Source organism: Mesoplodon bidens, assembly GCF_964165515.1.
Source record: "Mesoplodon bidens genome assembly, chromosome: 14".
Classification (NCBI taxonomy): Eukaryota; Metazoa; Chordata; class Mammalia; order Artiodactyla; family Ziphiidae; genus Mesoplodon; species Mesoplodon bidens.
Genome location: NC_138170.1, coordinates 38231487 through 38255008, shown reverse-complemented (window position 1 = coordinate 38255008; position 23522 = coordinate 38231487). Strand labels below are relative to the sequence as shown.

The following is a 23522-nucleotide window of genomic DNA, read 5'->3' as shown; positions in this document are numbered from 1 at the left end:
ATGTTTGGAGGCAGTCTCCTTTGTCCACTTAAATGATAGTAAGCATTCTGAAGAAGAAAGTAAATAAAAAATTGCTTAGTAAATAAACCACGTGTCCTTTTGCTAATTTGATTGATATAACTTATCCTTCCTTTGATTTCTTTTGCACCTTCTGCGTTAGTCTTTTTCTGTCTTTATGGGAATAGGCTTGAGTTTTCCTTGCCCTTTTGTTAATTGGATACAATTCTGTGTAGGAAGTGGTAACTCTAAATTTTTATTGTAATTGGGAAGAAATGGAAAAACTCACCTGTGTCTTAAGGTAAAGAAGGTCATCAACATAGTTCATTTCGGTTTGAGGAAAGAAGAACAGGTCTTTTCTTTTTCTCCAAAGTGAGTAGAGGTGATATTTAGAAAAGTATATATTGGTAGCTCCATTTGCTCCTTTGGGTCTCAGGCAATCTGTTATCCTGTACTTCAGTGAATGAGATTCAGTCTCTAGTCAGTTATTCAAAATTGTGGTGTTCACACGTTGGCATGCTGTCTTGTAAGAAGTGTTACTGATGGTAGTTAAAATATTAATTTTGTAAAAGATTTATTTTAAATATCAGTGCAGTTGAAGGCTATCTCTGTAATAGTGCTTTTTTTCTCTTGCTTGCATTTGGGTAAGCTTTTTAGAGTGGGAGAGAGTTACAGGTAGTCAGAATTCCTCCACCTAGGCTGTCCATCACCCGGCTCATCCTTGTGCGTGAATTTTGGGGTTGCTTCTCCAGATATGTGTGTTGTTGTTTCCACTTCTTTATGTTTTAGGGCAATGGTTCTTAATCAGGAGTGTGTTCAACTTGGCTTGGGAAGTTTTTCTCAGAAACAAGTCTGGGCTTTAGATGGATTTCTATCTCTATTCAGCAGATCTCAGGTGGGGTCAGGACATGTATGTTTTTTGAAAAAGCTACCTAGGTGATTCTGATATATAGCCCCAATATGAACTTTGTTCCAGGAATTTCATTGCATCTAAATACTCACTTGCCTGTGCCAAGATGCATTATCTTCTTAAACTAAGTTGCATTTAGCTTATTTGCTATATCAGTTATTGTGACTTTATCCACAGCTGCTTTTATGCTGCTTGTTCTCTGAATTTGACCCCCCTGGGATCCCAGCTGTCATATTTGCTAATGTCATTCATAATTTCTTTTTCTTACAACTTTACATAATTTTGAACTTTAGTTTTATCAACTGTAAAATGGGATAATAATTCCTGTCCTGTTTTTATGAGACTGAAGTTAAGAGGAGCAAATGGGAAATGTATATTAAAGTGCCTTAAAACAGTGTTTTAATTACTATAATTAACATTTTTTCACTGTGCAATTAATGCTGGTTCCCAGTGCTAGCTGACAGTTGATCATCCACTTTTATCTTTTATTTCAATGTACGTTCTTTTTTTTTCTTTCTTTTCCAATGTACTTTCTTTTTTTAATCTTAAAAACTCAAATAGCACTCTTTCTTGCCTAAGTGCAAATAAAAACATAAATATATCTTGCAAACATTTTGGCTATATTTCAAATGTTATTCTGGTCTGTATGAGCATTTTACAATACTGTTAAAAATTTAGGGGTCAATCCCAGCTGTGCATAATATTGGTTAAAGAAAAGTACAGTAATCAGCTTGTTTAGAACCAACTTTTGAAGACATTTCTATGATTTTCAAAACTGTAGTGATTTGAGATAATCTTAGTTAAGAGTACTCATTTTCTCTACAGTTCCCTGATTTATGTTTTACCAACTTCCACTCCATAGATGATTGCATTTCACCACTTTTTATCTTCAGGAAGGATGGCACTTCAGAACAGCGTACTGAGGAAGGAAGTAACTGATACACTGTACTGATGCATGATATTATAAATGATTTATAGCTGGGAAGTTTTTTAAAATTTATAAATAGAGGTAAAGAAATTAGAATATGAATAGGTATGAGGAGTATGAAGGTGTAGCGATTTTAGTACTCACAAAGCACTGTTTTTTTCCTTAGTAGTACAGCCTAGTAAGGAAAATCTGAATAATTATTAATATAGTCTTTCAATGTTTGCATAATGTAGACAAACAAAAAGATCTTAAAATTTTCAGTCATTCATTCCACAGATATTTACTGAATATCTGCAAGGCACTGATGAGTAGGACACAATTCCTGCCTTTAGGTAGCTTGAAGAAATAAAACAAGTTGTTTGAAGAAATAAAACAAGTAGCTTTTTTTCAAGAAGAAATAATACAGTGAGTCTTCCCTAACTTACAGTTATTTGCAGTAATTGCCATAAACAAAACGCTGTGATAGTTGAGAGGAGGGGAAGACTATTTCCAGCTGGGGGAGTGGAGAATGTTACAGTAAACTCTGGTTGTTAGACTTTTTACCAATAAAGAGCTTCTACAATAGAAAGAATAGAGTTCAAGGTTTTTTTTAAGTACTTGATGTTATATGATAACTAATATTTGTCATTTTTAGAATTTAAAAATCTTTTTAAAATGTTTTATTTAATCTTTCAGCAACTGCTTTTCTGTTCTCTTGTCTACCGACTTTTTTCTTAAACACACTTTCTAGTTTAAGGAGGTGTTGTATAACCAATGAAATATTTGAGTGCTCACTTTAAGCCTAGCACTTTTATTCACACTCCTCCCTCAGAAGTTAGCCACTTACCATTAGTGATGTCATTCTATATCAACTTCCCACTAAGACACCTTTAAATAAGCAGTGGGCAGGGATTTATTGGACCTTTAGTTCAACCACAAAGATGATTTAAGATATTACTTAAAAAATACTGTTGAGTATTTTGAACTTCATTTTCAGAGGAAAATGTACTTTCTTTTAAATACTCCTACAAGGATATATAAGGTTGTGAAATTTTTGGTCTTTTTTTATTAGAGTATAATTCACTTACAATGTTGTGTTAGTTTCTCTTGTACAGCAAAGTGAATCATATATATATATATATATATACACATATATATACAAATATATATCCACTCTTTTTTAGATTCTTTTCTCATATAAGTCATTACAGAGTATTGAGTAGAGTTCCCTGTGCTATACAGTAGGTTCTTTTTTTGTGGCTGCACTGGGTCTTTGTTGCTGCGCACGGGCTTTCTCTAGTTGGGGCGAGCGGGGGCTACTCTTCTTGCAGTGCACGGGCTTCTCATTGCAGTGGCTTCTCTTGTTGCAGAACATGGGCTCTAGGCGTGAGGGCTTCGGTAGTTGCAGCACGTGGGCTCAGTAGTTGCGGCACATGGGCCCCAGAGGGCGCGGGCTTCAGTAGTTGCGGCACACAGGCTCTAGAGCACAGGCTCAGTAGTTGCCCCGCAGCATGTGGGATCTTCCCAGACCAGGGATCGAACCTGTGTCCCCTGCATTGGCAGGTGGATTCTTAACCACTGGACCACCAGAGAAGTCCTATAGAGTAGGTTCTTATTTGTTATCTATTTCATATATAGTAGTGTGTATATGTCAATCCCAATCTCCCAGTTTATCCCTCCCAAGGATGCAAAATTGAAATACTCATCTGCATGCGTTACATTTTTCAGTAAAATTGAAATAAGTATTATTAACTTGATTAGGTTAAAGTCAGTTTTCCCTGGCTCTTTGTCTTTTTTTTTTTTTTTTTTTTTTTTTGCTGTACGTGGGCCTCTCACTGTTGTGGCCTCTCCCGTTGCGGAGCACAGGCTCCGGACGCGCAGGCTCAACGGCCATGGCTCACGGGCCCAACCGCTCCGCGGCATGTGGGATCTTCCCAGACCGGGGCACGAACCCGTGTCCCCTGCATCGGCAGGCGGACTCTCAACCACTGCGCCACCAGGGAAGCCCTCTTTGTCTTTTGATTAAACAAATAGGTAGTAAATTCAAGCACAAGGAGTCTGAACCAAACAGAATAAAATTAAAGATACCAGTAATGCTTTACTTAGTAACACAAAGTAGAAAATACGGAGCCATCAATGATTCTTTACTTAATCTTAACCCTAATGTTCATTCAGTCACCAAGTACTGTCAATTTTATCTTTTAAATAATCCTTCATTCCTATTATCACTACCAAGTTTCAGAAATACTCTCATCATTGCCCACATTACTGTAACAGCCTCTAAACTGATCACCTTGCTTTCTCTTTTGTTTTTAATCTGTTCACTGCCACCAGAATTCTTACTCTAAAATGTCAATCAGATCATGTGATTTCCCCTGCATAAAACCTTTCATTGATTCCCTGTCACTCATATCTCCAAATGTACTCTGGCTTTGGTTCTCTTTCTGAGGGTGGAAGTGTACTTCATTTCCATTGGGGCTGTATTGTGATACTTTAGCTCTTTTTTTCTGTGCCTCCACCTTTGGACACACACTTCCCTTTCTCTAGAATGCCTGCGTTTCTCCCTTCCCCCTCCCCACCCTTTTGCTTCAGTACCTCTTTTTTTCCTTTGACAAAGTTAGGCTTTCCTGACTCTTTTGCTCTTATTACAATTTTATGTAGAATTTTGTTAGCATAAACAAAATTTTGTTCCTTCCTCTATAGTCTAATAATTTGTGTTGTTTGCCTCACTATTCTGTAAGATCCTTGAAAGAAGCAGTTGTATATATACTGTCATGGTATCACTATAAATCATTGTTTTCAAGAGAGCATTCAAAATAATAATAGACCATTTACTGAATATTTGTTATATGCCTGACACTTGGTAAGAACCTAACACGTTATCTCTAATACTCACAACAACCCTATGTGGTAGGTGCTATTGTTATTATCTCCATTTTATAGAGTAGGAAACTTAAGAGATATGATATTTCCAGGGTCTTCAATGTGAAGATGTGGCTGAGTAGTACTCAAAAGGCCTCTTCCCCATACTGCACTGATAATACCCACTGTGTTACCCTTTCTGAAGATTTGCTTGCATCGTAACAGAGGATAAGCCTTTTTGTCAAATAAATGGATATCTTAATTGTGGGAATTTAGAAATCACTAAAGGGATTGAGGGAGGGTTTTTGGGGGGGTTTCGGTTTTTGACTTGGGGTTTTTCTTTAGTGGAAGACACCTTTATACCCCTGAAATAATGACATGTCGCTAAGTACCCTACTGGTAAGCACACTTGAGTGTCTTTATTAAACTGTCACTTCCATGATTTGGATAATAAGAGGGGGCAAAAGTGCATATGGTTTAGACAGCTTTATTGACGTATAACTAATGTACAATAAATTGCACATGTTTAAAGTATGCAATTTTATAACTTTTGACATATTTATACAATTTTCAGATCATCACCAGATCATCATCAGTAATTAACATGTCTGTCATTCCCCAAAGTTCCCCATCCACTTCACACCCCTATGCTTAGGCAACCAGTTATCTGCTTTCTATCATTATAGATTAGTTTACATACTCTAGAGTTTTATATAAATGGAATCATAACAGTATGTGCACTTTTGATCTGGCTTCTTTCACTCAGCATATTTATTTTGAGATTCATCCATGTTGTTCTGTGTATCAGTATTGATTCTAAAGGTATATATTTTGAATTACATTTGTTATAGAAAGTAAATAATTATTTTCTTTTCCTCTGTTGTGTCTTATACTTTAGGTGGGACTGACTGAAAAATTCTTTTGAGCGTAAAGTCCCTTCTGGAACTTGTTTTGCTGTACTATGTATAAGTCCTTTAAGATTCCAGTGGAGATATAAAAAACTTAACATTTCCTTCTGCAAGGATTTAAATACATTTTCATTTTCAATGAACAGTCTTTTAGTCCACTGTTAAGTCTAATGTAAAATCAAGCAAAGTCACTTTTGGAATATAATATTGTACTTCTGAAGACTATCTTCTTGACCCTTTTGGGAGAATTTTGGGGGAAAACCCTTCTGCTTGGTCTCATGTAAGTGGGTATCTCTGAAGTGGTTATCACAGAACTTCACTCTGGCATTAGTTATAGATATTAAACAATAAAGTGCTAACCAGTAAATATGATTTGAATGACTTGTGTTTACACTGTATGGGAGCTCAATTTGAATGAGAGAGAAGAGTGTCTTTACCACCCAATCTTTGATAATTACATTTCAACCTTGTTATTTAATATTGAGAGGGAAAATTTTTTAGTCTACTGTTTTATAAAAAACAAAGTGGTCAAAATCCATTATCATTTCTATTGTAATCTCACCCTCCCCCCTTTTAAAATTTTCAGGTGGTTATAACCCATGTATAGAGATAATTGAACAACCCAGGCAGAGGGGAATGCGTTTTAGATACAAATGTGAAGGGCGATCAGCAGGCAGCATTCCAGGGGAGCACAGCACAGACAACAACCGAACGTACCCATCTATCCAGGTAATAGACCAGTCTCCTGTGTGTGTCTGTCTCTTAGTTGCTTCATATTTTAGCTACAGCAACTATGTTAAAGACCCAGCTTCTTCACAGTGATCTCCACCAGCTTTTCTTCCTTTTTTTTCTTTTTAATTGATCTATACTGCATAGAATTCTAGGGACATTTCTTAAGTACAGCATGGATTCTTCATCCCTGTGGATAGTTATACATTGTGTGTTAACCTAAGTAGAGTGATTCCCAGTGCTTAGTATACATTGGCAGCTTTTGGATGATGATCCCTTTCATGGAACAAAAAGCTAATGAGGAAAAAGCATTCTCTCCTTCCAGAGGTGATCAGAATTGTTCTGTAGATTGAAAACATGCATTTGGGAATTCAATTAGAATTCTTCCTGCAGTCACTTGGTTAATCTACGGTCTGGGTAAAAAGAGAACATTTTTGTCTTTTTTCCCCCTTACCTTTATTGCCTATCCCTGATACTCTGGGTTGCCTTGACTGATTTGAAATATTGTCACTTTTTAAATATAGTTTTTTCATATTAGCATAAATTTTGAAAGCAGTTTGACTTTGGTAATATACTATAATTATAAACTATACTATATTTGTATTTTATATTTATATACATTTCCTTCAGTTTTTAATGATTTTTTTTTAATTCTTTAAATGCCAATTTAAAACCTTAATGGCAGAGTGGATTTTTGAAAAGTGTTATTCAATGTTTCATCAGCAGATCTGAATTCACTATTTTATAACTAGATTATTTACAGAGTTTATTGAACTTAAAGGAAATGCTAAGTTATATAACAAGCCAATGGCAAAATTACATATTGAATTACAAATTCCAATCTTCTATCACATTTTTTTTGTTAGCAATATGGATTTGAGTTAGATCTAAGTCTTTTTATATAATGTTAAAATGGGAGAGGTGCTAAGAAAAGGTAAATAAGAAAACAGTAATCTTCTATTCCTTTAAGAGCGAATTTTAACTCTTCTCCATAATTCAGCTTATTCTATACATTCTCTTTAATATTTCTAAGATCTATATCCTTACCATTCCAGTATGTTCTAAACAACTTTGCAGCTTGAGTTCTACATTAGCCTACCTTATGCTTTTTTTTTTCTTTTTCTTTTTTTTTTTGGCTGCACCACACGGCTTGCAGGATCTTAGTTCCCCAACCAGGGATCAAACCTGTGCTCCTGCAATGGAAGCACGGAATCCTAACCACTGGACAGCCAGGGAATTCCCAACCTTACACATTTAAGTTGTTACCTTCTCTTTTATTTAGAAAAGCAATAAATACTTTCTGGTTACTGTTCAAATTAAGTTTAAATTCAAAATTATGGATTTTAATGCCCTTTTACCTGTGAAACCACCTATTCTTACTTAACTGTCTTGCCATTTGTGCTTGCAAATTTGCTAGCTTCCAACCTAAACATTAGCTCATCCCCACATGCTTCCTTCCTCTCCCATGTTTAACTCTTCTTTCTCAGTGTTCTGTGTGAAAACTTAATTTTGCAAAACTCAACTTGATTTATTGCCTCTCATACAGTGAACACTTGCAGTATGCTTACTGATTAACAAATATTTTTGTAAAATGAAATGTAATGTATTAAGTAAAATGATCATATTTGTGTGCTATCATTTCCATTATGGCTTAAGTATATACTTTTTTGTTTTTTGGCTGCGTTGGGTCTTTGTTGCCGCATGTGGGCTTTCTCTAGTTGCGGCGAGTGGGGGCTACTCTTCGTTGCGGTGCGTGGGCGTCTTATTGCCGTGGCTTCTCTTGTGGAGCACAGGCTCTAGGTGCACCGGCTTCAGTCGTTGCAGCATGCGGGCTCAGTAGTTGTATCTTGCGGGCTGTAGAGCATAGGCTCAGTAGTTGTGGCGCACGGGCTTAGTTGCTCCATGGCATGTGGAATCTTCCCGGACCAGGGCTCCAACCCATGTCCCCTGCATTGTCAGGCGGATTCTTAGCCACTGTGCCACCAGGGAAGCCCTAAATATATACTTTGAAGGGATGCTTATGGTATGACAATGAATATAAGAGCATGGCATTCAGTGACTCAACATCTTAGAATTTCCTCATGCTCTGTGATAATATTTTGGTGTAATTTTACTTGTTTTCAAAGGAAAGTAAGCAAAAATCAGATGATATGACCAATTGAATTAGGGCACAAAATAATATGCCAAGGAACTGAGAGGAAAAATTCTTCTCTAATGGTATTCTCTGTAAAGTTTCATCCAAACTGCAGTTGCCAGTCAATTGGACTTTATTTATCCAGTGCTAACTGTATTATATAAATTGAACTCTCATTTTGTAGATCAGTTCTTAATGAGACGTATTTATGGATCATATATTTTATTTCCCCCCTTTTCAGATTATGAACTACTATGGAAAAGGAAAAGTGAGAATTACATTAGTAACAAAGAATGACCCATATAAACCTCATCCTCATGATTTAGTAGGAAAAGACTGCAGAGATGGCTACTATGAAGCAGAATTTGGACAAGAACGCAGACCTCTGTTGTAAGTACACAGTCACAGACATTTTTAGGAATAGGATAAGCAAAGAATGAATGCTCTTGATTCCTATCCATGTACCTCTGTTATTTTTTAGCAGAATAAACTAATTCCTCACTGTACTTCTATTTACTATAGTATACATTTACATTTTCTTATCATTTGCATTGGAACTACCCTTTCATTCTTTATTAGTAGACACAGTCCATGATGGTAGCAGGAATGCTTCTTTATTGTAACTAAAAGTAAACAAACTTATTTTATGCTGCGATTTTCTTTCTTAGTTTGAGCAACTTATGAAAGATTTTCTTTGATAAATTTTTACTCTCTTTTCATTGATAGTTAACTTAAAAATTGCCAGATGTGAGAAAATCAACTGGAAAACTGGAATTATTATCTGAAAAGGGCAGTTATAAAATTAACATACAACAACAGTTCTAAAATTTTTAAAAAGTATGTAATACTTTGTGTTTGAGGCTGCTGGATGGATCCATTCATCCTATTGGTGAGAGTGTAAATAAATATAATCTTTCTGGTAGGCACTTTAACAACTACATAGCAAAAGCCTGAAAAATATGAATGTCTCTTGAACTAGCAATTCTATTTCTAGGAATTTATCCTGAGGAAATAATTTCTAATTAAGCATGTTCAGAAACTTAGCTATAACGATGTTCATTGAAGCTTTGTTTGTGATGGCAAAAAGTTAGAAGCAGTCCAGATAATAAACAAAGGGGGATTAGTTAAATAAACTGGTATATCCATGCAGTGTACTCCTATGTAGCCTTAAAAATAACCTTGCAAATATGTCTTTGTTATAGAATGATATTCCCAATATTTAGATAAATAAAATAGGGCTTTAAAACAATGTGTGATAAATAATTTTTTAAATTTTCATTTTATATTGGAGTATCGTTGATTAACAATGTTGTTTTAGTTTCAGGTGTACGTGATAAATAATTTTTTCAAAAGTAAATGTGTACATATACATAGTAGTATAAACACTAAGGTATTGATAGTAGTTGTCTCTGGGTGGGAAGAATTGTGGGGTTTTATGTTCTTTTAACTGGTGTTTATTTTATAATTCATTTTTTGTAACGAACATGTGTTGCCTTTGAGGAAAAATGAAACCAATTGCAACAGGAAAAGATTAGTAGCCTCCTTAAATACTAGCAGTAACCATTTAGAAAGTATACTTTTAAAATATTCCTCTTTCAGTAACAACACAAAACACAAACTATCTAGTTATACAAACTTGGCAAGAAGTATTTCCTGTTTACATTATTTGACCTCCCAATAGCATTTTACATTGTAGATTACTCCTTTATTGGAACATTATTATTCCTTGATTTCTGATTTAGTAAGAACAAACTTTCCTGTTTTACTTCTTACTTCTCTGGCTGTTCTTTCTCAGTCCTAGTTACAGGCAGTTAAATTTTTGGACTACCTTTATTATATGTCCAGTGATGCCCATTAATGCCTGTTAGGGCTGTCCTACCTTTCCCCTCACTCTCAAGATCCTGTTAAGGATCATACATTATTTTTAGGTGTCATGCTTATTTAGTCTCCTTTAATTTAGAACAGTTTCTTGGCCTTTGTTGGTCTTTCATGACATTAACATTTTTGAAGAGTTTAGGTTGTTTTGAAGAATGTTGTTCAATGTGGATTAGTCTGAATGGTTGCTCATGATTATGTCCATGTTACCATGAATAATAATTTCATGTTAACATGAAATATTTTGGATGAGAAATCTACAGAGGTGATGCTGTATTGTTCTCAAAATAATGTTTTAGGAGACGCAATATTAGTTTTTTCCCATTGGTGATATTAATTGGCATTCTATTGTAAAGAAAAACTTTTCCATCTTCCCCTACCTCAGTTGAAAAAATACCACTATAGACTCATGGGTTCTTTTATTCAGTGTATTATAATTGAATGCTAGTCCATTACTAGCATTATTATTTTGACTTTCAAATTGACCCAGTCTTGACCAGTGCAAGCCCCTTCAGACTGTTTCCTGTGTCCTTTTGACATGTCCCCATCTTTCTTCGAGCACTTCTTTACTTTCTGACACAATGAAGTGTTCAAGACTTACTTGTACTTTTCTTGCCCAAGCCTTGAAATCTTCAGTTTTTTCTAAGGATCCCTGGTTTCTTTCAGTAGGGAATGGTAATAAGGGTGATTGCCTTTTTGACATATTCTCTTAAATAGCTCAAAAGCACCTCAAATAGAATATGCCCCAAACCATGATCTTACCCTGATCATATATACCTCTTTCCTCTCAAAATTGGTCTTCCAGTGTACCCTGTTTTACTAGTTGCTATAAAAGCCCCAAACATAGGTGTCATCCTTGACACCTCCTCACAGAGGTGCACATGTTGAATTCACTAACAGGTGCCTCCTAAATAGGTCTTGAATCTATCCACTTCTCTCCATGACTCCATCACCAACATACTAATTGATCAACTGTCTCCCATCATAGGTTCCCGCGACATAATGTGTATCTCCTTTATAAAACTTGTCATGATTTCAGTTTAGCATCTTGGTGTGTGATTACTTCATATCTGTTTCACTAGAAAAAAAGTTTCAGCAAACTTTTTCTGTAAAGGACCAGATAGTAAATAATTTAGGCTTTGCAGGCCCTGTGGTCTCTGCTGTACCTGATCAACTCTGCTGTTGTGGCATGAAAGTACCTGTAGATAATATGCCAACAAATAAGTTTGTTCGAGTAAAACTTTATTTACAAGAACAGGTGGTGGGCCAGATTTAGTCCATGGGCTATAGTTTGCCAACCCCTGCTCTAGACTGTAAGCTCCATGAGAGGAGGGATTGTATACTCCCATTACTTACCAGAGTTTTTGGTACGTAGTAGGAACCCCAGAACTTATGGAATGACTATGAATGAATGAGTAATTGATCCAGATAATCTCTGTGATCCTTGGTTTCCTCATGTCAGAATTTCAGTGTGTGAATAGGAGTCAAATATGATTATTCAGATGAAACTGTCAAGTAGTGTATAAATATATAAAAACAGAGAGTTCTTTAAAATCTTTTGTCAAAGAAAAAGTGAGAACCAACCTAAGAATCTTTCAGAGAAGTGGAATACTTTTGAGGAAGACAATCATGATTTCAGGGTTTCAAGAAAGGATTACAAGTTCAAGGTTTACTTTTTAAGTATTGGAGGCAGAAGAAGGAAATGTTAAAGATATTTTAGGTGCTAACAAAATCACAGGTGTGGTGAATGTGAAGAGCATGAACAATAAGACAACAGCGCACGGAGGGGGCAAACAAGGCAAGCGACCTCCTGATGCAAAGGGCCATTTCAAGTTTGAACAAATAGTAATGTTAGTATAACCAAGTTTTGCTTCCTTATTCACACCCACCCAACTTTAATGATGTCATGGTTTTTCCATGTGGGAACAAGTATGACTGGTGGTGGTAGGGGAGTTCCCCCCACCATCATCTGTACTACACATATGCAAATTAGTAATATTTGTAGCAGTTGAGAAATTTTCCATAAATGACATTTTGAAACTTTTGTTAAATATTATTGTTAGTATTAAATATCTTTCTAATGAAAAAATATGTAGTTTGATGCTTTCTTATGATGAATGATTATTATAACTTCATATGATAAGGCACAAAACATATTTCACTGCTGCTGGCAGTGAAGTCATTTGAAGTCAAAAACCAGATGTCCGTGGAGTGGAGAGGCTGAGGTGTAAGAGGATTAGCAGGCACTGTAGCAAACTGCAGAGCCCTGTATAAATGGGGCTGCAGGTGCTTAGCTCCAGCCAGGTGTTTCTGTGCCAATCTACTGTTGCCAGACCTTTAAAATGTTCAAGAGAAGCCAGAAATCCAGAATGTTTATATGCAGTTACCTGGTTTTTAAATGTTGGTAGTCTATGCACATTTTTTTTAAATGTAGTCAACACTTTTATGAGCTCAGCAAAACTATACCTGTAGGTGTCAGCCTGTGGGCATCTTTTTACAACTTTTGCTTTACATTATCAAATGTACAGATTTTATTGATTTGATTATGAATTCGTTTGGGAGGTGAATTTTAGCTTTTTGGTGTTGCTTTCCTCTTAATCTTTGTCTACTTTGGTATATTTGATGCAGGAATATTAGTAAGATCTAACCATAAAATACTGTATGTAAAAGTGGTAAAGTATACGCTGCTTTTCTTTTAACAGTTCTCTTAGAAATATAGCCCCATTTTTTTATCCTCACATCTTTATCATAGCAATTGGAAATGTACTTCATGCTTTTAATATCTCCATCTGACATTATGATGACCTTTCAGTGCTGGATATATGCTTGATTTTTGCAGTATTCTTTAATAAAACCTCATTTATGTGTCCTTGTATTCAGCTATAAGGAAATTTGAAAGTTCTTTGTTTTCCTTCTAGTTTTCAAAATTTGGGTATTCGATGTGTAAAAAAAAAAGAAGTAAAAGAAGCTATTATTTCAAGAATAAGGGCAGGAATCAATCCTTTCAATGGTAAGTATGTTTGATTTAATTATTTCTATTATTTGGATATTGACTTATTGTGATAAATGATTTCTATTTGTATCTTCAACCTGTGCTTTAAAAGCTGTCTTAAGTTCTGTGTTAACTTATATACTTGTCTTATACCTGTAAATGAGGATTGAAGTATATTTATAGTGCTTCAATGTTGAAAAAAAATCTTATTCACACAAGGCTTTCTACTATCAGTGAAGAGTGTCATTGTTTTCCATAAGAAAACCCTCTCAAAAATATTCTGATTCTTTTGGAATGTGGCCTTCCTTTTGCCACTCCAGTAGACAATATATACTCCCCTCTCTGAATATTGAATAGGCACTGTGGCTATAAGGTATTGGAGTGCATTTAACTCAAAGGCATATTCAACAGTGAAACTTAAATTAATCCCAATGTGGAGGTAGTATAGAAATAGTAGAGGCTATACAAAATATTTTCATAGTATATTTGTGTGTACGGCTAGATATTTACTGTTTAGTGGATTTTGTTGGGGATGGCACTGTCTGGTGTAGCACCTGGTAATGGTGCCACAATTGCTACAGGATAGGTGAGGGCTATATTTCTTGAATAGAAAAATGACTACCAAGCTGACATCCTACACTACAGTGGTCTCCATTGTAAAGTCATCTGCAGCCACTTAAATATGCATAATTCAGGTATTGAACAACTATAAGATTTTAAAAGAATAGATTTCTTTGTCATATTTAAGATATCCTTATATTGTTAGTTTGTGTTTTTTGTGGATGTTTAAAAATAATTTCAGGGATATGATGATAATTTAAAGAATATGCTCATAGACAAGTAGTGTTTTTATGAATTACAAGGTCTGCATCTCTTTTCTCTAGGTCTTTATTTTTCATACTATTTAGTATAACGCAAAAAGCAAAAGTCCCCTTCTTTCTCTTCAGTATTACTCACTGTAAGAGACTACTGTTAAATTTGATGTAAATTTTTCTAGAATTTTCTTTATACATGTGTCATGTATATATATACACACACATGTATTTTTTATACAGATGGAGTCATGTTACACTTCCTAATCTACTGCTTCATACTTTTCACTCAGGAATATATCTTAAACATCTTTCCATATTAGTACTTATAAATCTAGTTTACTTTTTAGCAGTATTCTGTGGTTTGGGTATGCTTTAATTTGTTCATCTAGTCATCTATTAATAAACATTTAAGTTATTTTCAATTTACTAAAAAAACTCCATTGAATATAGACTTTGAACTCGTGTGATTTTTTTTTTTTAATAAATAAATTTATTTATTTATTTTTGGCTGTGTTGGGTCTTCGTTGCTGCGTGCGGGCTTTCTCTAGTTGCGGTGTGTGGGCTTCTCATTGTGGTGGCTTCTCTCGTTGTGGAGCATGGGCTCTAGGCACGCGGGCTTCAGTAGTAGGGGCATGCAGGCTCAGTAGTTGTGGTGCATGGTCTTAGTTACTTAGTTGCTCTGCGGCATGTAGGATCTTCCCGGACCAGGGCTCAAACCTATGTCCCCTGCATTGGCAGGTGGATTCTTAACCACTGGGCCACCAGGGAAGTCCCTCTTGTGTGATTTTTTTTCCTTAAGTATTTTCTATGCCTTCATTTCCTTATTTATCAAGTGGAGATAATAATAGTACCTACTTCATAGGTTGTTATAAGAATTAAATGAAGTAAAATATGTAAAGCACTTATTATGTACTAGGAACTATTCTAAGTGCTGTATGAGTATATGTTATTAATATCATGCCTTGTTCTGGATTGGTAAAAACAAAAATCAGAAAACCCCCCAAACTTCCACAGATGGCCCATCTGCCTTTTGACTCCTGCATTTTCCTTTTTAATGCCCTTTCCACTGGAGTCAGGAGATGTGGATTTGAATTCCAGCACTGCCACTTGTACATGCTACGTGACTTGGAAAAGTTAAGTAACCAAAGCTTTGGTTATCTCTTCTGTAAAGCAGTGTTGTAATAATTAAATAAAATAGTGTACATAAAGTACTTAACACTTACTCCTTGACATACAAATAATACTTAATAAGTGGTAGCTATTATTTGTAATCTCCTTGTTTTATACTGCATTATCCCTGTTTCATACTATGCCTAGACTTGATGACCACTTTAATTTAAAAGTTGGCCTTTTACTTTAGCAATAAATCAAAATTTTAAATGAGCATATTCTTGACACAGAAATTTTCCACTTTTGAAAATTATCCTAAGGAAATAATACCTGGTAGAGCTTGGATTTGAAAACAGGTAGCCTGGCTCTCGGGCACATTGCTTTATCTCAACTATGCTTGTTGTATTAACTGTTGTATTAACTCCCTGCCCCCCCATTAGAATAATCTTAGAACAGTGCTTTAGCATATTATTGTGATTAAAAAGTTGCAATGGCTCCTTAAATAGTTTAAAAACGAAATGGCCCTAAATTGGAAATCTTCCACATGTAGCTCCAACATATCTTTCCTACCTTCTTGTCCACTGCTCCTCTTCATGAACCATTCTCTATTCCAGAAAAACTGTTTTGTTCATCTACCCTGACCATCTCTCAGTCGTCTCTGTTCTTCTCACTACCATTGTAGGAATGTAAGCTTACATCAGTTTTTAGCCTGGACCGTTATTGATAGCCTCTAAACTTGTGTTCCTGCCTCTATTCTAGATCACCCTCCAAGCAGTTTATACACTCTACATCCAAAAAGATTCTTCTGAAACCAATATGAATCAGTTCAGAACTCTGCTTATTATCCTTCAGTGACTCCACGTCATCTTCACCAGTGACTCTCAATTTGAATGTGCATAGGAATCCCTTAGTACTTGCTAAAAATGTAGAATCCAGGCCACATTTTCCCTAATTTGATAGGTCTGATGTGGGGCCTTGGGCTCTGCATTTTAAGAAGCCTCTAGATCCATGTTTCTTAACTGCAACTCACAGTAGGAAATAGATTTTATTTCTCTACTCAATACATACACATTCACACGTACACACATAGATAAAAACAATATTCTTACTACATGCAGTATACTCTCTAATCCATTCCTTTCCATTTGATTTTTTTTAAAGAAAATGGATGTCCAACCCAGTAAATTAATTTTATGACCAATGGGTCCTAAACTCTTAGTACATGCAGTGTGCTTTCTATTCTATTCAATTCCATTTCTTTTTCTTTTTTTTTTAAGACAATGCTTAATGAACCCACTAAATTAATTTTATGACCATTGGGTCTCAAACTACAATTTGAAAATCTCTGCCCTAGATGATTCTAATGCAAGTGATCCATGGGCCACACTTTGAGAAACTCTGATATACTTGCTAGATTCAGTTTCTCAAGCATGGCATTTAAAGCCCTTCATAATCTGATCCTTGTTTTCCATTCCAGCGTCATTTCTACCTGTCATCCTCTGCCTCAATTTCCTGTCTGTCCTTCCCCTAGCACTGAGTGCACACATGCCATCTGAACTTTTGGCCATTCTGAATTACTTGTCATGTTAGAAGAGCCATATTTTTTCTTGCTACTATGTTCTTATACGTGCAGTTCCTAGCATGAAATGCCTTAATCTACATGGTGAATTCTTTCTGCTCATCCCTCAAGTTTAAGGGACACTTCTTTCAAGCTATCTGTGACCTTCTCAGAGCAAAGTATTCTGCTTTCCCAAAGTGCTGTACATATTCTAATATGGTTTGCTATAAATTTATTTACATGTTTCTCCCTCACTAAATCGTGAGACTCTGAAAGGTAGGGACTCTCTTCTGTGTATCTCTGGCACCTAGACCAGCGTCAGATACATGGCAGAGGCTTAATTAAAATTTGTTGACAGAATAAATGAACAAATGAATGAACATGCCTTGTTTGTACTTGTCTACCAAAAATATTCAAATTGCTTTCCTTACCTGAAATGCCCTGAAAGCCTTTTCAGTTCTCTCTGAAGAACTGAAATCATATCCTCTTAATTATACCATTCACGCAGCAATTGATCATGGAAAGCTTTGTGACAACTATTAGGTCATTTAATTGAAGCAGATGAATTTCATGCTTATTGTGGACAGAGTCTCTGATGGAACTTATTTATATTTCACTTTGGCACCTAAACAATGTATTTGTATTACTGTTATATTAGATATCTATCTTCACAGCTAAGTACCTTCAGGTAATGTGTTTTCTACCTGTATACAGTAGGTTACCCAACTTAACTACTTATGCATTCATTCCTTTGACAGATTTTTACCTTATGTAATCCTTATGGTCCTAGGTTGTTTTAGGTGCTTAGGATAAGTCAGTGAACAGAACAGACAGAAATTCCTCCCTTTGAATAAGGTATATTCTAGTGGAGAGAGATCAACAGTTAACAATCAACTTCACTAAACAGGTATATAATTTATTAGACAACTAAAAGTGCTAAGGGAAAAAAGCAGCAGTGTAAGGAGCCAGGAACCTGTAGTTAGGGGGATGGGTTATAAATTTAAGCAGAATGGTTAGAGTAGGCCTCGTTCTCTATTCCTTTTTTTTTTTGGCTGAGTTGGGTCTTCATTGCTGCACGCGGGCTTTCTCTAGTTGCGGCGAGTGGGGGCTACTCTTCGTTGCAGTGAGTGGGCTTCTTATTGCGGAACACAGGCTCTAGGCGCATGGGCTTCAGTATTTGAGGCATGCAGGCTCAGTAGTTGTGGCTCACGGGCTTAGTTGCTCCGCGGCATGTGGGATCTTCCCTGACCAGGGATCGAACCCATGTCCCCTGAATTGGCAGATGGATTCTCAACCACTGCACCACCAGGGAAGCCCTTCTAGGATGGGTTTTTTGTTTTGTTTTTTGTTTTTGGCTGTGTTGGGTCTTTTGTTGCTGTGTACAGGCTTTCTCTAGTTGTGGTGAGTGGGGGCTACTCTTCGTTGCGGTGCGCGGGTTTCTCATTGTGGTGTCTTCTCTTGTTGTGGAGCACGGGCTCTAGGCGCGTGGGCTTTAGTAGTTGTGTCACGTGGCTCAATAGTTGTGGCTAGCGGGCTCTAGAGAGCAGGCTCAGTAGTTGTGGCACACGGGCTTAGTTGCTCCGCGGCATGTGGGATCTTCCCGGACAAGGGCTCGAACCCATGTCCCCTGCAATGGCAGGCGGATTCTTAACCACTGTGCCACCAGGAAAGTCCCTCGTTCTCTATTCTGAAATGGTTTTCATAATAGAAATAATTATTCTGCGTTTTATTGTTTTCCTAGAATATTGAAATAAAAACCTAAAATATGCATTTCTAATATTAAGCAAAACATAATATCTAATCCCCCTGAAAAAACTCAAAACCCTAAAAACTAATTAAAATAGTCTGAACTCAGCTATAGACCTTTCTTGGTTGTTTATTCTATGCTATTTTCAGGATATACTGGTAAATTCTACCACTTACGTAGGAATTTGTCAGAGCTGAACTGACACTTTTTTATAGATGTATCACTTAACACAGGAAAATTCTACTGGTAAAGATAACAAGATACTAGCCAACTTTGTGTTATATCTTTATGATATATAGAAACAATGGAATTGGAAATGTTTAGCAGAATAGGGTCTACAAATTCTGGTCTATAGACTATCTCATTATGAGAGTCTGTTCCCTAAAGATCAAATATGTGAAAATACAAAGACTATTAAAAATTATTTTTACTTTGCATGTATCTAGGATGTTTTAAGGCAAGTCCTTATCTTTCTTGCCATTAGTTCTTTAAAACAGGAACTGTCTCTTGCAGATAGGGACATGTAACAGTCAAGTATTATTAAACTTGAGGCTTCATGTAAAATACCTGTTCAAATTACCTAATATGTGCTGAAGTCTAAATTGTGTGAGGAATTAAGGGCTCCATTATCAAATTTTAACAGTGTCCATTTAGCTGGCACCAAAAAAATGTCAGTTAGACTTCATAGGAGACTCTTACTGCAAAAGCAGGGAAATAAAAATTTAATTGTCATTTTCTAGCTATGTATTTAATGACATGTAAGGAATTCTAATATTCAGTGATTAAAATCCATAAGATTTTTACCATAAAGTATTTGCAATTCTGTTTTATTAGTCACTTTACTTTTTTTCCATGTACAGAGGACATTGAGTTGTTGTGAGAGCACAAAGGCTGTTTTGCAGTTGAGTTTGGGGGGATTCTTTTATTTTGGTAGTCTGAAAGGGAATACAGTTTAAAAAGACAGGTAGTCTCTTAACAGATTCTTGTCTCTAAAAGTCTGGTTTAATACAAGAAAATAAGAGCCTTTCCTCACCACTTAAAGCCCAAACAGCAAAAAGAAAAAAAAGCTCTTGTGTAGTTCATTATCCTTCATTGCAGTCATTTTAGAAAGCCTTCTTTATTACCCTGTGCAGAACTTGGGGCAGTTCTTTTATGCCTTCAGTACTCCTTGAGCATACTCCCATTATAACACTTTTCATGTTACATTATGTAATTTTAGTTTATGCATCTGTTTCTCATCCAGACACTAATCTCACTAAGGGCAGGCACTGTCTTTTCATGTCTCTATCTAGCATTTGTTTTAGCACATAATAGAAGCCCAATAAATATGTTGAAAGAATGAGTAATTAATGATAAACTGCTATGACCATTTACCTTTTGCCTGGCACACAAGCGCTTAAATGTTAGCTTTTATTATAACTATACATTTTAAGTAACAAATTAAAAGAATTATAACTAAACTTTGTTATTTTTTCCCTTAAATAAGACATAGCTCTTAAAATTGTTAATCTGTATACTGTACATTTTTGCCCTGTCAATTACTTTTTAAATTTTAGTAATATTTAGCAATAATTAAAATTTTAGAAAAGTCACATCTCTAGAGCTAGTAGGTGTTATAATTGATTTAAAAAATTTAATCCCTACTTTGAAAACAAGTAAATCATGATCATATCTTTTTGATAAAAATGAAATTCTTATTGCATATACGCTGCTCTTAGGACTAAGGAGTGACATTTATTGCTAAAGATAGATTAAGGAGAATAATTATTACCTTGTATGTATCTTTTTGATCAAGTATAAATGGAAATTTTAAACTAGTTTAAGAGAAATTTAAGAGAATTTGCTTGGTCTCGTGCTTTCTTTTGCTAGATTTTGCAACTATCATTTTTCACATTGCAGAATTTTTAAAATAAGACATTCTGTATCATGCTATATATTTAAAAGCCTACTGCAAGCATTATCTAAGTGGAGGAAACATCCGAAGCATTCACTTTAAAGTTAGGAATCAGGAAAGGATGTGCACTCTTGCCACTTCTGTTCCACATTGTACTGGAGATTGTAGCCAGTGCACAGAGCTGATCAAAAATGAAGAAATAAAACTGTAATTAGGGCTTTCCTGGTGGCGCAGTGGTCGAGGGTCCGCCTGCCGATGCAGGGGACACGGGTTCGTGCCCTGGTCCTGGAAGTTCCGACATGCCGCGGAGCGGCTGGGCCCGTGAGCCACGGCCGCTGAGCCTGTGCGTCCAGAGCCTGTGCTCCACATCGGGAGAGGCCACAACAGTGAGAGGCCTGCGTACCGCAAAAAAAAAAAACCTGTAATTATTGGAAGCTGTTATTTACAGTGAACACTCAAAAGGATATACAGATTATTAATATAATGTTTAAAAGGGTGAATGCATGTACAGTTAACATACAAAATTCAGTTACATTTCTATACATCAGCAGCAAATAATTAAAGAAAATATTGTCAGAAAATATAAAATACCTAGCAACAACTCTAAGAAATGATGATCAAGATTTCTTTAGAGAAAATTATAAAATTTTATTATGAGATAATAGAGAACACCTAAATAGATGGAGAGGTATATCATGTTCTTTAATATCAATATTATAAACATTGCATTTTTTCCCAAATTGATATACTGGTTCAGTGAAATTCCAAACAACTCCCAACAAGATTTTTCACTAAATGTGATAAGATGATTCTGAACAGGAAAAGGAGGATAATTTATAGAGGAGTAATAGCAATGAAAAACTGACCTTATCAGATATTAGGGTTTATTATGAAGAAATACTTATGAGATATTAGGGTTTATTATGAATAAGTACTAATTAAGTAATATTGGGGTAACAATAGACAAATTGACCAGTGGAGTAAAATTGAGAGCCCAGAAACAGACTTAAGAAAATATGAAACTTTAGTAAATGACAGTGGTGGCATGTTAGATCAAGAGAGAGGGAGGAAATATTTGATAAGCAAAGCTGGAAAAAATGATTATTTAAGTTGGATTCCCTACCTCTTGCCATATATAAAAATCAGCTTTCAAATGGATTAAAGACTTTAAATCAGCACTTCAAAAACTCTTAGTATAAAATATTGGTAAATAGATTTTAGTCCTTGGCTTATATAGAAAGACAAGTGTTTTCTATAAAACAGTTGATAAATTTGATGGTGCTTAAAATTTCAGTTTACTGTATTTTTCAGTTCTAGAATTTTGGTTCCTTTTCCAATAGTTTCAAGTACTCTACTAAACTCCCAATATTGTCTTTAACTCCTTACATATATTAAGTGTAGTTATTTTAAATCATGTATCTGAAAACTTCATTATTTGGAACCTTTGTGGTCTGTTTCTATAGTCTGTTGTTTTTCTTTTCTTTAAGAAAAATTACTTTGTCTCTTCTTATGCCTGCTTATTTAAAATAGAATACCAGTCATCCTATATGCAAAGTTGTTTAGGTCTAGGGTGTTTTCTCCCTTCAGAAAACTTTCTTGTGGTGGGTGGCTAGTCACACTAGCAGTCCCAGATCATCTAAAATTAGTGAATGATTTAGGTGAGGTCTGGTATCTCTGCATCCAGTTCACCCTTACTCCTAGGGTATAGCTCCTCCAGAGCCCCAACCAAAGCACTGGGCATTTATCAGATTCTCCATCCTTAGCAGACCCTGAACTCCTTTATTTTTTGCCTGTAGTCTATTGAGAGTTCAACTCGATTTCTCATCCTCTTAGCTACCTCTTACAAAATTGGCAAGCTGTATCTGGAAAAAAGAGTCCTCTTATTCTGAACTTATCTCTCTGGGTTTTTGTGATATTGTGATTTATAATAAATATATCTTCATTCCCATTCCTGGTTTATTAACGAGTTTATTTTTCTTTCATGTGCTATTTTAAAATATTTTAAATAAACTTTTCTTGAGGTCTCATTTATATACAGTAGGATCCACCCAGATATATGTAACACCACCACAATCAAGATAAGGAATATTTCTACTACCGCCACTATTACTACAAAATTTCCTTGTCCACTTACCGGTCAATTCCCTCTCCTATCTCTGGCTCCAGTCAGCTATTAATTTGCTTTATGTTGCCATCAGTTAATCTTTTCTAGAATTTTCATATAAATGGATCATGTGGTATATATTTTATATCTAGTTCCTTTTGCTCACATAATGTTTTCGAGATGTATACATGTTTGTATATATATCCATAGTTCTTTTTTATTGTATAGCTGTCACAGTTTATCCATTCACATAGGTTTGTTTTTAAACTTGTCAATTTATTTTTGTGTTTATTGATTACTCATCTTTGGAATTGGGAAACATTAATGTCTTCAACTCTAAATTTATAATGCTATAAAAAATTATTTTGAAGAGGTAGATCTCTCATTGCCTACCTAATTGTGCCAGGAGAGTATGCTGCTGTGGTACAGGTGTTTGTATCATAACATTTGACCTTTTAGTTGTACAAATATGTTTTTGTAGCCTCTTTGAAATGCTAGGCTTAAGATTGCTGATAATGGAATAATTTTTTTTTTTTTTTAGGTACGCGGGCCTCTCACTGTTGTGGCCTCTCCCGTTGCAGAGCACAGGCTCTGGACATGCAGGCTCAGTGGCCATGGCTCACGGGCCCAGCTGCTCTGCAGCATGCGGGATCTTCCCGGACCGGGGCACAAACCCCTATCCCCTGAATCGGCAGGCGGACTCTCAACCACTGCGCTACCAGGGAAGCCCTGGAATAATTTTTAATGTTGTGATAGCTACTGAGTATAGTTTAAAATAAAAACAGTCAAAAGTACATTTGGAGGGCTTCCTTAGTGGTGCAGTGGTTGAGAGTCTGCCTGCCAATGCAGGGGACACGGGTTCATGCCCCGGTCTGGGAAGATCCCACATGCTGCGCAGCAGCTAGGCCCGTGAGCCATGGCCTCTGAGCCTGCGCGTCCGGAGCCTGTGCTCTGCAACGGGAGAGGCCACAACAGTGAGA

The 23522-nt window shown here is 35.8% G+C and overlaps 1 protein-coding gene across 3 annotated transcripts in view; it reads left to right on the top strand.

The window, feature by feature from the left end:
• The window catches only part of REL (REL proto-oncogene, NF-kB subunit), a 46976-nt gene that overhangs the window by 4559 nt on the left and 18895 nt on the right, over positions 1–23522 (top strand). For all 3 annotated transcript variants that reach the window (XM_081254731.1, XM_081254732.1, XM_081254730.1), the window contains exons 2-4: positions 6171–6313; positions 8689–8837; positions 13241–13332. In XM_081254731.1, coding sequence (XP_081110857.1) covers positions 6171–6313; positions 8689–8837; positions 13241–13332 — 384 coding nt within the window. The remainder of the gene's footprint in view (positions 1–6170; positions 6314–8688; positions 8838–13240; positions 13333–23522) is intronic.